This window comes from Pangasianodon hypophthalmus, chromosome 27 (assembly GCF_027358585.1).
Source record: "Pangasianodon hypophthalmus isolate fPanHyp1 chromosome 27, fPanHyp1.pri, whole genome shotgun sequence".
NCBI classification, from domain to species: domain Eukaryota; kingdom Metazoa; phylum Chordata; class Actinopteri; order Siluriformes; family Pangasiidae; genus Pangasianodon; species Pangasianodon hypophthalmus.
In genome coordinates, this window is record NC_069736.1 from 5657940 (window position 1) to 5672931 (window position 14992).

Below are 14992 nucleotides of genomic sequence, written 5' to 3' on the forward strand. Positions count from 1 at the left end.
GCTGGATGCTCAACAGCGAAGGTCACTCCAGAACACATTTCTGCCCTTTAATGTAGTGTTATGGTCTTAGGAATTGACATGGCGCATGTCGTTTCACAGCTCCAGAGTCCTCGGTTTTATCCTGAGTTAAGGTTACAGTCTGTGTGGCGTTTCACGTGTCCTCCTTGGGTTTTGGTTTCTTCAGGGTTCTCTCGTTTCCTCCCACCTCCAAAAAACATGCCTGGCTACTCTAAATGTGAAAGAGTGTGTGAATGGCATGGCATCCATGCAGGCTGTATTTCCACTTCACACACACTGTTAAGCTCCGTATGCACCACAACACTGACAGGGATAAAGCCTTTACTGAAGATAAAGGAATGAATGAAAAGAATTGATATCTGCGCATTTTGCACAATGGTTCTGGAGGCTCAATTATTTTCTCTCACTGTATACTAAATGGATGTGATGTCAACAGAAAGCTGACTTGACTTGATGCCCAAATTATGCAGTTTTTGATAAGGCAGTTCACACGGCCCTGTCGCATATCGACTGCTGACTTTCGGCAGTCTCACCAGTTTGGAACAGCAGTGTCTCAGCCTATCTCAAGTGGACGCTCTGTCAGCCATGGGAAAGATGATAAGGTAGTCGCTCCTCTTCACTTTAGAACAGAGCTGGGGTTCGGAAAAAAGCAATCTGATAGGATGACTCAAGAGCGCTCTCGTCTGTCTCAGGGCCTAAGTCCTATCTCTGAGGTTTTAATAGCTCACATACAGGACCCCCCTTTAAGGACAGGCATTTGTCCTGAGGATCAATACTGAGGTCTACAATAAGACTTACACATACTGTTTGTTAGTGTACAAATTTGGGCTTTCAGCTGCTATACTCAAATTTTCCCAAGAAGAGAACCTATGGATGATTGGCATGCACATGTAAAACTGCTAAACTAGAAATTAACATGTAGTTGATTGCATATGGACATGGGCTGTGATTATGATTAAAACATAGGGAATTAACAGAATCAGTGTATCAGTAGAAATATCAGTAGTGCATACATACAAAATAAATATAGACTCCTATTACTGCATGGATGTGCTTGTTGTGCATCAGTGAATTGCTTTATTCATTCTCAAAGGGTTTTTTTTTCCTTTTTATTTATGACAATATTTACAATTCTGTGAATGAAAGAAGTGGTTATAAAGGTGCTTGGTTTAAATACTGCTTCAAATGTCAGATAATCATATAATATCATATTACTGTGTACATATAAGTATATTTAGTAATGGCTGTCATGTTTTGGAATCTAATACAGGGTTTGGGAGGGCTAGATTTTGATATTGTGGACCATTGGGATGGTTTTAAATTGATAGATTTATGACATAGACCTGGCAACCCTGACCAAGCTTAGCACTCATATGTTAATGCAACAAAACAAAAAAAAAAAAAAAAAAAAAAAAAAAAAGGGGGGGGGGGGGGGGTTATACTAAATGGTAAGTAAAGGATAGAGGAGCTAGATGCCAATCCTCCAGTTTAAAAAGTGACAAAATTGATCCCCTTTTGATTAATTTTATTTGATCCCTTCAGATGTCTATAATTTAGGACCTGTGAAGAAAACACTACAATAAGAATGTTAAAATAATAAGACTGATAATCAGTGTTAACTAGTGAATGATGTACAAAGTAATAAGAAATAAATTAGAGCTCATAAACTTAGATTTGTATTAATCTATTTCACTCTATTTGTACAACATTAGTAGGCTGGCTTATGTTTTTTTTTCACCCACATAAAACCTGCCAGGGTAAAATTAGCCTTGGAAGTTTAGCAACTCAATGAACTTTTTGCTCTTGTTTTCCCAGAATTTTTTTTTTTTTTTTTTAGTGCTGTTGAATTCTCCAGTCTGATTGTTGATTCAGTTTCTACAACAGCAGCTCTGATAGTAGTTCTGTCTTCAAGGCAAATCACAGGTTTATTTGCTCTCTTTCTAGTAGGTTATTGTTTCCATAGTAACCGATCATTCACAGAGACTTGTATGGTGGACAGGTCACACAATCTAAAGCTAATAATAAAAAAATTAAAACATTTATTTATTATTTAACATAGTAAAGAAAATAGTATGATCATTTATACGATGAAGTTTTCTGTAAAGAGATGTTTATTTAACTTTATGGAAGGAGTCTCCAGCGTCAGGGCTTCAATAACAGGCATGGGAAAGTCTTCAGGACAGAAGAGTTTGTGCTGTCCGGTTTCTCATTAACATTACAGACTGCTTTTTTTTTTTTTCAACTTAAAAGAAAAAAAAACGAGAGTCTGGTAAGGGAATTGCTGTTTATAGCTGTTATAATGTGGTAAAAGGAACTAACTTGTTTAGATCATTGTGTTTGGACTTGTTTGTCCGTGGATGTTCCACAACTATGTATATATAAGCATAAAAGGACTTAAAAAAAAAAAAAGTATGATGTCTTTCTTTAATTAAGACATTTCTGTTGTAAAAGAGGAATGAAACACGTCAGCATGACCCCATCATGTTTTATTCCTTACTGAATAAATAAATTAATTACAGCAACTAGTTAGGCATCAAAACTACTTTTGTACTTTAAAGATTATAAAAGCTCAACTAAAATAACTCACTGTATTAGACGTTTCCTCCTGTAACTTGTCACTGAAGACAACTGTGATTAACGATATACAGCAAACAAGCTTGTGTATTTCAGGTTTAGATTTACAAGCAGATAAGATCTCGTACAGAGTGGCCAAACGATCACGATTACCAGGAGCTTCTACCATCACACAGGCCAAGCAGTTTCATTTACCAGTAGTTTTACCAGTACTGCTGTAGGTCAGAGTTGGACAGGCATTCACTAATCATTAATGGGTTAAATCAGACATAGGCATAACTCAGATATGGCACAGATAACCTAGCGATAACAAGAATGAATTAAACTAACTGCATCCATATGGACCACAGCTCTCAACATGTGTCCTGCAACTGGCTGCATACTTCTGCTGTGGAAACAACAGTCTCGTCTTCCACTGAAGGAATTTTTACGTTTTTTTTCCCTCCAACACGTCCCTCAACACTCACATAGGCTTGTTTTGATCTTTGTTGTGAAAACATGATTATTTATAGAAGTATGCAGAGTAACATTTTTAATTACTGTTTGTCGGAAAGTCAGAGCCAAAAGCTGGGGATAAAAAAAAAAAAAAAACGTATTGCGTTTTGGCAGAAGGTGGAAAATGTGCATCCTGTGGACCCAAGCACAAAATGTATTCACTGCAACTGCTGCCATCTTGTGGATAAACTCTGCAGACCTGATCATGACCAAGACTTGTATTCGGGTCCAATGACTGCTGTCTAGAATAACAATCTTTTCTAACAGTCAGGAAACACACAGTAGATGTTAATTGTTGTCATTAGCATCTGTATTGACCATAGATTTCAAAATACACATATATATATATAACAAAAATTTAACATTGTTATAATATAGTTCACAAAGTTTCCTTGAGAAGGCTATATCACATCTTCCCAGTTTCCAAACTTTGCTCGATTTTCTTAAAGTTTACAGACTTTTTTTTTTTTTTTTTTTTTTTTTTTTTTTAACAAGTCTCATTTTCCAGAAATGGTCACATGGCCTAGCTCTATACAGCTATCCCTTTACCATTTGCCCAACTTATGAAAATGACAAAAAAAAAAGGTGAAATTATTAAGAGATTGAGGTCACTGAACCCAATTTGACCTACTTTATCCACTAAAATAATTCACCATCATGTTTTTTTGAACCAGTCCTTGTTAAATCTGGTGGCAGGTTGAAAGCTAGGTTGTGTTTCTGGCTTGAGTTTGGACCCCACAAGCTCTTACAGTCTCTTCCTCATCTTGCCTTTCTTGAAGCGCCCGCGGCCAAAGCCAGACTTCATCACATCGTTTAATCGCTGCTTGTTTCGGCCACGCAGCTTCTTCAAGCCACCGCTTTGCAGGAACTGCTGCTTGGACTGGCGTTTACGCTGTTTCAGGATCTGTTCGCTGCTCTTCAGCTCCGAACGAACACGTGAGCCGTTCTTGTTCTGGGGCTGAGAGCCCGCTCCACGGTAGCCCCTACGACCTTAATAACACAGACACACAGATTTAAACATCAGAAGCAGTATTTTCAATCAACTATAGAGCCATCAGAGAAATCTGGGTATAATGCATTAACAGCGGCTCTCCTGGAATAATAATAATAATAATAATAATAATAATAATTATTACTACTAAATAAAAATAAATAATAATACTACTGACTTAAGTCTTACATAGCATAGATGACTTAAAATATAGATTGACAGTCTTTAAAAGACAACACTTACCACTGTAATATATTTTTCATAATATTATATAAGATTTCTTAAAAATGTATTTTTAAAAATTCTTGCACATTGTATAATATTCTCTGAATCAATATAAGAATGCTTGTGAGTCTTAACCGAATAAATGAAATTAGCCATTGAGACAATAAAAATAAATAAATGCATAAAGACGAAAGCTTATTATTTAATGCACGACAGAAAATTAAGAATAATAATATTTAATATTAGCCGGTGAATTGACATAACCTGAGCTCAAAGATACTGCAGTCATTATGTTCAATTCATTAAAAAAAAGACAAAATCCCAATCACAAAATGATTAAGTGACCAGTCCTACATCTTTATATTACAGCTTTTCAATAGCTGATGAAACAATTCCTTTCATGGTCTGAAATATTTTTATGATTTAAATGTGTTCATACCTCCAAATTTCGGTCCCCTTCCTCCTCCATTCTCTCCATCTGAATCATCTGCATCGTCCACCTTGTATTTCTTCTTCCATTCCTCATAACTGGGTCAGAGTGAAGGAATAAATCTTCAACACCATTTTCATCATATAATTCGTTCAAAATTCATACAGAATCCACTTAACTACAACCAGAACGCCAGATAAAAGGATACAAGTTCTTCTTTGACTTCTTGGCACTGACCACTTGCCCGCTCTCCGTTTTTATTTTGCTCTTTTTGTCTTCTTTTCCTGTGTCACGGACGAAGCGTTTTCTCTTGCGATCCCTGGAGAGATTCAAGGAGACAGAATTTATTGCTTGTGTATTGTGGCTGATTTGGGTTTGACTGAATGTGTGTGAAGGTGTCTCTCCTCTCACCATCTCATCATCTTCTTGTGCTGGTCCAGCGTGTTGTTCTCATCACCCATCAGATCCAGAACAGCCGAGGAGGCCTGGTGTTCAAACGAGCTGCCTTCTGCTGCAAGACTGAGTCTATGGACAAAAACAGCAGCACACAATCCCAACTTGACTCACTGCAGCATGTAATCTCAGAAGAAAAGGGTAAATCTGAAACCATTATGGGCTCTTTGGTTGGCCCTTCTGAGGGAACCCTTCTAAATCTACACAGAAGCTGAAATCAGGGTGTTTCCCCTTTTAGAAAGCTAAGAACTCTTAACTATCCAAAGAACCCTTGAGTGAGTATGGTGCGGTCCAAAAATCAGATTTTACCAAACAATACTCCTCAAACAAAGATTAAATCATTTTTCATTTGTATAACTGAAATATATCCAGGTCTTGAGATGGATGAACAACAATAAGTAATTACTTCAGAAGCAAAGGTGTGTGAGTGAAATAATTTTTTTAAAAAAAGAAAGAATGGTATGCAAAAGGAATATTCAGATATGTTTGAATTGTAATTATCTAAAATTTTCTCAATATCCTTCAATGGGTATTACTTGGGTAAAATTCTAAAAAGCTTTTGTTTGATCGAGTTATTAAAAATTAACGTGCAGATCGGAACTATACCCTCTTTCAGATTCGAAGTCTTTGGGTCTGTACGGGATGTAAAACTCTTCGTCTCGACCCGACTGCCTGTTCTTTTTGCTCTTAGGTCTGTCCACATCCATGTTCTCGTCCTGTTTCCGTTTCTTTCCTCCGACCACTTTCGAGAACACACCCTGATGGATGCAGAAGAGCCACACTGGTTTTTGAGGTCATTGTTTTGTATAATATTCTTTGGTATTAGGGTGGCAAAATTGCTAAATTGATAATCTAATATTTTACTTATTTTCTGAAATTAAAACCAGTTATCAATCAGAATTATTCCACCAGCTTACAAACCAAAAAAAAGATTAAACAAAATCACTTTTCTCTTTCACACTGTATATTACAAGCCCATATTCCCTCCTCCATAGCAGTATAGACTTAATACAAATACATAAATAAATATGCAACACCCCAGAACACAACGAAACTTTTAGTAAACTTTCAAACAAAGTGAACTGTCTTCTAGACTCACCTGAAGGTCTTCATCATCATCATCCTCTTCCTCCCCATGGTGCAGTTGTGTTGTGGCAGAGTTCTGAATAGCTGGACGGTTCTGCTGACTCTCGGCCTGCATCTCTTCTCTTGTCCTCTTGAATTTTTCCACCAGACGGCTGTCCCGAGAGCGCTTCGTCCTCATTACCTCACTGGCGCTGGTTTTGTTGTTGGAGTTGATCTCAAATATAGTCTGAGAGATTCAGGTAGTGCATGTGTTATTTACGGTAGATCTATTTATGTTTGACTGGCATTCTGAGTAACTGAGTATCTGTGCTGAAAGGATGGACCTGACCAACAACTTAATACCAATATTATAATGCATTCAAATTCATGAAAAATACTAAATTCAATCAATTTACCTATATTTGAATTCATTTTCTTAAAATTGACACACAGAATTCGAAAATTTTATACTGCCATAGACAGAGTGAACATTAGTACTAGTGTAACGCTAGGAGCTCATATTGCATAAACCACAGAAAAAGAAAATGTCACTTTTTTAAGCAAAGAAAATCACAGATCTAGTGAAATAATTAGTTCTGATTTTTTTACTTGTACAATTAAAATAAGAATATCTACAAAACAGATTTTGTCATTTTATACCGGCCTACTTGTGCCCATTACATAAAGAGATTTCTACAGAAAGCCCTTAAACCCCAATTTTGATTTCACTGCACTTTAAAATCTACCATATGCTTGCAGTGCATTGTGGGAATGCACACAAACCCTTGGCCGCTGACACTACCTATGAAACCTCAAACATAACAAATGAACTCATGTTGGTATAAGAGAACATTTTCTAAAATTGTCAGACATTACTGAAGAACACTAATGAGGAATGAATTGTTGCATTTGGGACAAAGCAGTTTTCCGTTATTTACTCACAGATTTTGATTTGTAAGCCTTGATCGAGTCGACCATCTGCAGTCTCTCCAGCTCCATCTTCTCAAGTCCTGACCCTGGAAACATGCCAGAAAATACCACTCTAAGCAGGGACAGGTCATCAAGACAACTAGACTTCAACCTGATATAAAACTCACAAACCTAGCAGTGGATGAACAGCTATGGAGGACAGATCGGAGTTCTTCACCCGCTTGATAGATTCTGGTGAGGGGTTGGGTCGAGACTTCAGGTACTGCTTGTAAGCATTCTCAGAGATCCGTTTGAGGTTCTCAAGGTCTAGACAGTTCTCATGAGCCGTAAGGACATGGGTGTCCTCGTCATCCAAGATGCTCTGTGGGACGCGACCCAACACTCCATCAGCATCTAGACAAAGAAGATAAATAAAAGACAGCCTCTTGTTGATCAGTTTTGTCAATTATAAACAAAATATCTACAGAAATACGGCTGCAAGCAGCGATCATTGGGGTCCAAGCACCAATCCGAAAAGAACCGACACTTATTTGCTGCAAAGATCAAAACAGAACTTTAGAAATCAAGAATGTTTGAGAATATCTATTCACACCCTATAATTGGCAAGTGAGTCCTAATGCACGGACTAAGAGAAGGATCTTTTAGAGGGAGAGATACCCTGTGAGTGATCAATGGTTGCAAGATGCAAAGGTCGTCCAAGGAAGAGGTGAAGGTCATAAACAAAAGGCACTTCGTCTGGGCACACCAGGCTGAAGGCTCTGCCACTCCTGCCAGCACGGGCTACACGACCTGCACAACAAAACAGCAAGAGTCCATCAGAGCAGTGTATGCTCATACACACACATACACAACATAATAAAACACATAACATAAAAAAAAAAAAAAAAAAAAAAAAAAGTGTGTTTCAGTTCAAGTTAGCTAGCTAGCCAGTGTGGTAGGTAACGTTTGGTAAGTTTGTTAGTAAAAAATAAACTTCATTTCAGAGAAGGTATACAGTGGGTGGAGTTTGGAGGGGTTATATTACAAAAACTGAAAAATCCCAAACTGTCCCATAACCTGCTCTCTTTAACAACTAATATGTTAGTATTGGTGACTTAGAGCCTGGAACTACTGATCCTCAGCATTATCACATCCACGTCCTGTCCACTCCTCCGGGAAAATGCAAGGCTTTGTTTCATTTTTTTCTGCCCCCTAGTGGACATGTTCATGTTGCATGCAAATAAGAAGGCAGACAACTATGTAACCATGGATGCAGAAGTACAAACTGGGCCTTAGAATAAACTCTGGGCTCCACAAACCTCACTGATTTCAGTATCTAAACCATACCACTATAATCAGCTAAAAACTACCTCCAGATATAGACAATTAAATTGATTTAAACCGAGTTACACAATTAAGCTGATTTAATTGTGCACTGAACATACCAACTCTGTGCAGGAAGAGCTTGGCCTTGGAGGGGAAGTTATAATTGATGACATTGTCCAGGAGCGGGATGTCGATACCACGAGCTGCCACGTCCGTCACCAGCAGCACCATTGCTTTGCGGTGGACAAAGCGACCAATGTTGATCTTTCTGGCCGTCTGGTCCAAAGCGCTGTATATGTACGCACACTCGATTCCTTGTGAAGTCAGTAGCTAGTCATGAAAGACACAAAGATTAAAAAAATAATAATAATAAACACACACTGGGGCAGACATTCTCTGTAACAGCAATCGCTATGTATGTGTATAATATTTTAGGCATCAAACATTTTTTCCACACTATATTTTATTATATCTCTATACATTGTACAGCTCTGTATATTTTCATATTTTTTTCTTTACATGTTCTATTTATATATTCATATTCTATATACATATACATATATATATATTCTATTTTATTCACATTCCTCTATAGGCTGCTAGATTTTATTGTATGTCTACTAGATATTACTATATAGTCTGCTATATTTTAATTATACTCTGTTTTTATTATGTGTGTGTATATCTTAGTTTGTTGTTGGCTCTGGGATAAGGAAATAAGGAAAAACACTACATCACATGTATGTAAGATGTATGTGGCAAATAAAGAACCTTGAACTGTTATAAGAACAGCGTATTAGGACATAGCATAGCATAGCATGGCAGATCACAGGGTTATATTAACGCGCTCATTCTAATACAGTATTGTTTCTATAGGAACAACGTCCATATTAACATCACTATAGTCGTTGATTATTTTCCTATAACAGCACACCTCAACATGTTTTATTACTTACTTAGTTTTACAGAAATAATTCTGTATTTTCTTAAAGATCAGAGATGTATGTTTTAGAACTTTACAAAGCATTACGCGTAAAATAATATCCTTAAATCCCGTGATCAGTTACCTGGTTGAGGTACTCCACGTGGTGTTTGGTAGCCACAAATACGACTGTCTGCTCCTGAGGCTTCACAACATTACGCAGAAGATACAGCAACAGTGCAGGCTTGTCATCCAGACGCAGGTGAAAAAATGACAGCTAATGAAGAGAAACAAACCTGGTTTTCGTTTCCTGCCTGACGTAGTACATACTGAGATAAGAAGATGTCCTTCAGCTGACATTTGTTCCAATTTACCTTTAACTGATCGCTGAGCTTACTGTCGACATCTAGACGGACCAAGACTGGTTCTGTTAATCCTGTGGAAGAAAGAACAGGGATGCTTATGATGTGCTGATGAAGACCAGGTTTATAACTGTGGCTTCTTCACAATAAACATGAAATCAGCATATTTTCTGCTAACTCTGACAAAGTGAGTGGTCTAACCTGCTCTAGCAAATTCCACAAGAAGTTTGGGCAGTGTGGCGGAGAACAGAAGGGTCTGCCGGGTTTCAGGGAGCCGTCTAATGATCTCCTGCAGTTGCTCAGTGAAACCCATTTCAAACAATCTGTTGAGAAGAACCACAGCACAAATGATTCACAAAATCAAAAATGTAGCTTACAATAAAATGCTGTTACTTAAGGAATAAAACAGGACAAAATGGCAAAATGCTGTGGAATGAGAGAAATGAAACACTTATAACACTTATAAGATAAGACGAAGCCTTTAGTTGTCACATATATATTACAACACAGTGAAATTCTTTTCTTCGCATATCCCAGCTTGTTAGGAAGTTGGGGTCAGAGCGCAGGATCTGCCATGATACAGCACCCCTTGGGCCCAACAGTGGCAGCTTGGAGGTGGCTTGAACGCCCGACCTTCTGATCAGTAACTCAGAGCCTTGATCGTTGAGCCACCACCACCACAGACGTGCTGTTATGGGAAAATAATCATCTTTGCAGTAGTAACAGTAACTCCATTTCACATCGGGCCACATCAGGCCACATCATACCACTCCAAAGTTGAATATTTTCCAATAACAGTAAGCCCTGGAGTTTTTATTTCCCTTATGCCACAGCAATTCGCCAACACTAACAATTAATTATTTATTAAAGCAAGACACATCATGGAACTTCATGGAACGTCTGCAAAACAAGTTAGTCTAGTTACACTATAACAGCTGTAAACAGCTGTCAACAGCTGTCGTTTTTGCATCAGCTTGTCTTTCAAAGTTAACAAGATAAAAGCACTGACCCTGGAGACTCCAAAATGGAACACCAACATCTCCTCAAAAACGTCTGCCTTATCAATGATTATGCACTTTTTAAATAATCTATTTGTTATTATCTATTTATTTATTAGAACAAATGCATTCATCTAAACCTGTGTTTTAACTTGCCTCTGAACTACCGTCTGAGCGGCTGTAACAGATTATTACTCAACACCTTCTGACCAATCAAGAATTCAACAGCGCTGTGCTATAAAAGTCTATAAAGTCAGGATGGTATTGAAAGCACTGGAAACACCATGAAAATCGGGTCACTTGAAAGACCTAGGTGCTTACCGATCCGCTTCGTCAAACACCACGTACTCCACACTCTGCAGTTTCAGGTTCATTTCCATGACGACGTGCATCAGACGGCCAGGAGTACCAATGATGCTGGAGAAACACACGGAAGAATAGTTCTAGCTTACAACGAGTGACAATTTCATTTATATCATTTATCATGTAATATCATTTCAAAGTAGCACATAATATAAAATGAACTAGATGGTGCCAAGGTTTCTACTGTAATGGTGCTACAAAAAAGAAAGAATAATTTGCAGATTTAACAATGCTTGTTGACACACTTACATGTCTGGATTTTCATGTAGAGCAGCAAACTGATCATCCATGCTGAAGAAGAAAAAAAAAAAAACATATCAATGCCTGCTTAAAAGCCAACATTGCTCAAACAAAATGATTATTCAAAAAAATTACCTGTCTCCACCAAGGATTAGTGCCGTTTTTAGCCCAGTAAACCTGCCCAGCTGGGAAACAACCAACAAACACTCGTAAATGAGCAAGCAATAATTACTAAAACAAGCTCGCAATGTGTGGCTTTCAAGTCACCTCTTTAGTGAACTTCATGGTCTGTAGTGCCAGCTCTCTCGTGGGTGTGAGGATCAGAGCTCTAGCGCCCGTCTGAGCTTGAGGTCCCTTCAACCTCTCGAACATGGGCACCAAGAACGCAGCCGTCTTCCCACTCCCTGTTCTTGCCATGGCAACAACATCTTTACCATCCAGGATGACAGGAATAGTCTGTCACAACAAACGCACACATCATGAAAAGGTTACAAGAAATTCTGGGGAAAAAAAAACGATTGATGAAGAGTGAGATGGGACTCACTTTTCTTTGGATAGGGGTCGGAACATTGTAGCCCTTCTTCATCACCCCTTTATAGACAGGGTAGCTGAGACCTACGCAATGGGAAAGACGATTTTCAGTGAGAGCTCAGTGTGTAAAAGTCAGTAATATTTTTTGACAAAGGTCTTCAAATGGACATACCCATGGACTGAAAGCCTCCAGACTTTTTCTTTTTCTTGTTCTGAGCACGCACCATCTCTCTCGTGTCCGGTTCCACATCCGACAGGCAATCAGAAGACGTGGGGAAGCGAGGCAGCTTTTTACCAAACTGTGAAGAACCAAACAGTCCAACATTTCAACTTTACAATCTATGGTGACTTCTAAGGAATTTGAATGGTTCATGATGATTAGCACTTCTGAGGACTAGTAATTACATCAAGTCTCATTCTGGTTCTCTGTTTGAGTGTATTTCTGAGTCTTCTTTATTTTTCCTAAAACTGCCTTGCATCTGTTTCTGGTCATTTGGTATAAACTTGTCAGATCACAAATATCTGATCACTAATATCATTCTCAGCCTTCATTCAAAGCTGTTTTGAGTTGTTTCACAGACGTGAAGCCCACCACCATGACACATGTGATGTTTTGCATAACTTGGCAACTCAAGCTTCATGATAGAATAAAAACACACACACACACACACGTTGCCTTCAAGCCTACTGAAAGGTCTATTTTGAGTACCAGACTTCTGGATTCTCTAGATTAGTAAATACTTTTGATAAAGAGCTCATCAGTCTGTTTAACATCCCTGTGCATGAAATTGCTAAACATTTTACAGTTCAACTTGGAAACCTGACAGACAGGGATGTTTTTAAATCTTCCCGATGTACATAAGATATGCAGCATGTGTGCGAATAATAATGATGCTCATGTTACTTCTGTACTCGCACACAAATTCATGAGTCAAGTATAAACCAGAATGTTTCGCATCGGGGCATATCACCCCACTCCGGCGTGGATTATTTCCCTACAATAACAGAATACCTCCCACTAGACTGGTAAGTCAGTGCAAGGAATATTCTTTTGGTTTTTAGTCACTTACATTTCACATACAATTAAATGTTCAAATGTTGTAGTCAATCCTATATTATAAATCTGAAATTAAAAAAAATGAAGGCTTGTTTTGGGTTGGCGTCATACAAAATTCATAATGTCCATTTGGGGTCGTTTGCTCAAAAGTTTGTGAACCCCTGGAATAAATGCAAAAGTAAATGCACCCTGGTATTGATTTTGAATGATTTTAGCACATTAACACCTTCTCTTTCCACCAAAAATCTTCTTATGTGAAGTAATAAGCATAATTAACATTAGTTTTTAATCCTATACAGCTTATAAGCAGGTATAAGTCTTTCACTTTTCAACGTGCTTTATGAAATAAGACAGTTTTACCAGTTAATAGGTCAATTTGTATTGTTTATAATGTACTTCCTATCTGTCACAGATGGAAACACATGAACACACTGATTAGTGTATATAGCCTAACACAGCAGCCATGATGATGAGAGGTGACAGCAGGCTTGTGAACATGATTTGTGTTTATTCACTCACTACAACGTCGTCTTTAATTTCAGCAGCTAACTCGAAGTCTCCTCCATCTGAGTCCACGTCTGGCTCTCTGTGTGCAGAGGGCTTCTTCTTCCACAATCTCTTCTTTCTCTGCGCCATTGTGTCCTGTGATATATCTCTACCACGATTTATCTACCTCCCTGAGAAGTCGAGAGGAAAAGATAAACGTCCAACTATTTAATAATTTAAAACTCGACGTACAAACTACTACACGACCAAAACAGTAAAGTAGGACATTTTGGAACACGTGTGGTCCGGTTCTTCTTCTTCTTCTTGGGGTTTAAGCGCGTCACAGACAGTTTGTTGCATTAGCGCCCTCTTCGGGACAGTTAGCAAAACTACACAGACTATAGTGAAGTATGAGCCACATTTCTACTTCCTCTTATTATATCCTACTGCATAATTGCACTATCTATCTATCTATCTATATGTGTGTACACACACACACACACACACACACACACACACACACATAGATAGATAGATAGATAGATAGATAGATCCATCCATTTTCTGTGCCGCTTATCCTACACAGGGTTGCGGGGAGCCTGGAGCCTATCCCAGGGAACTCAGGGCTCAAGGAGGGGGACACCCTGGATGGTGTGCCAGTCCATTGCAGGGCACAATCGCTCACATACTACTGGCAATTTGGAAACGCCCATCAGCCTACACGGCATGTCTTTGGACTGGGGGAGGAAACTTGAGTATCTGGAGAAAACCCCAGAAGCACAGGGAGAACATGCAAACTCCAAGCACACAGGGCAGAGGCGGGATTCAAACCCCCAACCCCGGAGGTGCGAGGCAATAGTGCTAACCTCCAAGTGTCCTATAAATATATATATATATATATATATATATATATATATATATATATATATATATATATATACAGTGCCTATAAAAAGTATTCACCCCCTTGGATGTTTTACCCTTTTATTGATTTTATAAATTAATCATGGTCAATATAATTTGGCTTTTCTGACAAAAAAAATTACAAAAAAAACTCTTTAATGTCAAAGTCAAAACAGGTTTCAATAAAGTAATGTCAGTTAAATAAAAATATGTAATGTGAAATAAGTGATTAAGTATTTTATATATATATATATATATATATATATATATATATATATATATATATATATATATATATATAGGACACATATATATGTTCTGTGGGTGGAAATGCCTTGTTTCAGCAGATAGAGGGCCTGCTGGAGGGAACCTGTTTTCAAAAATTCCTGCTTAGGCATTTCTTCAGCTATCCAAAGAAAACCTTTGAGTCCTGTCTACCTCTCATTCCCAGGATGGTAGGACTGTCTCTGTATGCTTTTGGAGAATGTATCCAATAGTTTAGCATCAGGTGTTTCTTTCTAATAAATCCAATGCAAATTGTTCAAGCCTAATTGATATCATATTAATTTATTATTAATTAATTTATTTACAATTAATTTATTGAGTATTTTTAGCTGTTGATCGATATGTAATACAGCCATAGC

At 37.9% G+C, this 14992-nt stretch overlaps 1 protein-coding gene across 1 annotated transcript; it reads right to left on the minus strand.

The window, feature by feature from the left end:
- Window positions 1-3375: 3375 nt before the first annotated feature.
- Window positions 3376-13781, minus strand: ddx54 (DEAD (Asp-Glu-Ala-Asp) box polypeptide 54). The gene is made up of 20 exons (XM_026922469.3): window positions 13479-13781; window positions 12075-12201; window positions 11916-11986; window positions 11639-11827; window positions 11507-11556; window positions 11381-11422; window positions 11090-11185; window positions 9972-10093; window positions 9783-9844; window positions 9554-9685; window positions 8606-8816; window positions 7839-7970; window positions 7353-7574; window positions 7194-7267; window positions 6286-6498; window positions 5793-5944; window positions 5145-5258; window positions 4942-5052; window positions 4743-4831; window positions 3376-4077 (listed from the first exon to the last, which is right to left on the minus strand). The coding sequence occupies exons 1-20, from the start codon at window positions 13593-13595 to the stop codon at window positions 3833-3835; spliced, it is 2571 nt and encodes an 856-aa protein (XP_026778270.3). The 5' UTR covers window positions 13596-13781; the 3' UTR covers window positions 3376-3832.
- Between the last annotated feature and the right edge of the window lie 1211 nt (window positions 13782-14992).

Bases quoted from the DNA above. Each gene is read 5' to 3' on its own strand.
- ddx54 (XM_026922469.3), bottom strand. From the start codon at position 13,595: ATGGCGCAGAGAAAGAAGAGATTGTGGAAGAAGAAGCCCTCTGCACAC. The intron at 10,094-11,089 runs GTAAGCACCTAG...TCTTCTCAACAG, and splicing joins GTGTTTGACGAAGCGGATCG to ATTGTTTGAAATGGGTTTCA. The intron at 9,845-9,971 runs GTTAGACCACTC...TTTCTTCCACAG, and splicing joins TGTGGAATTTGCTAGAGCAG to GATTAACAGAACCAGTCTTG.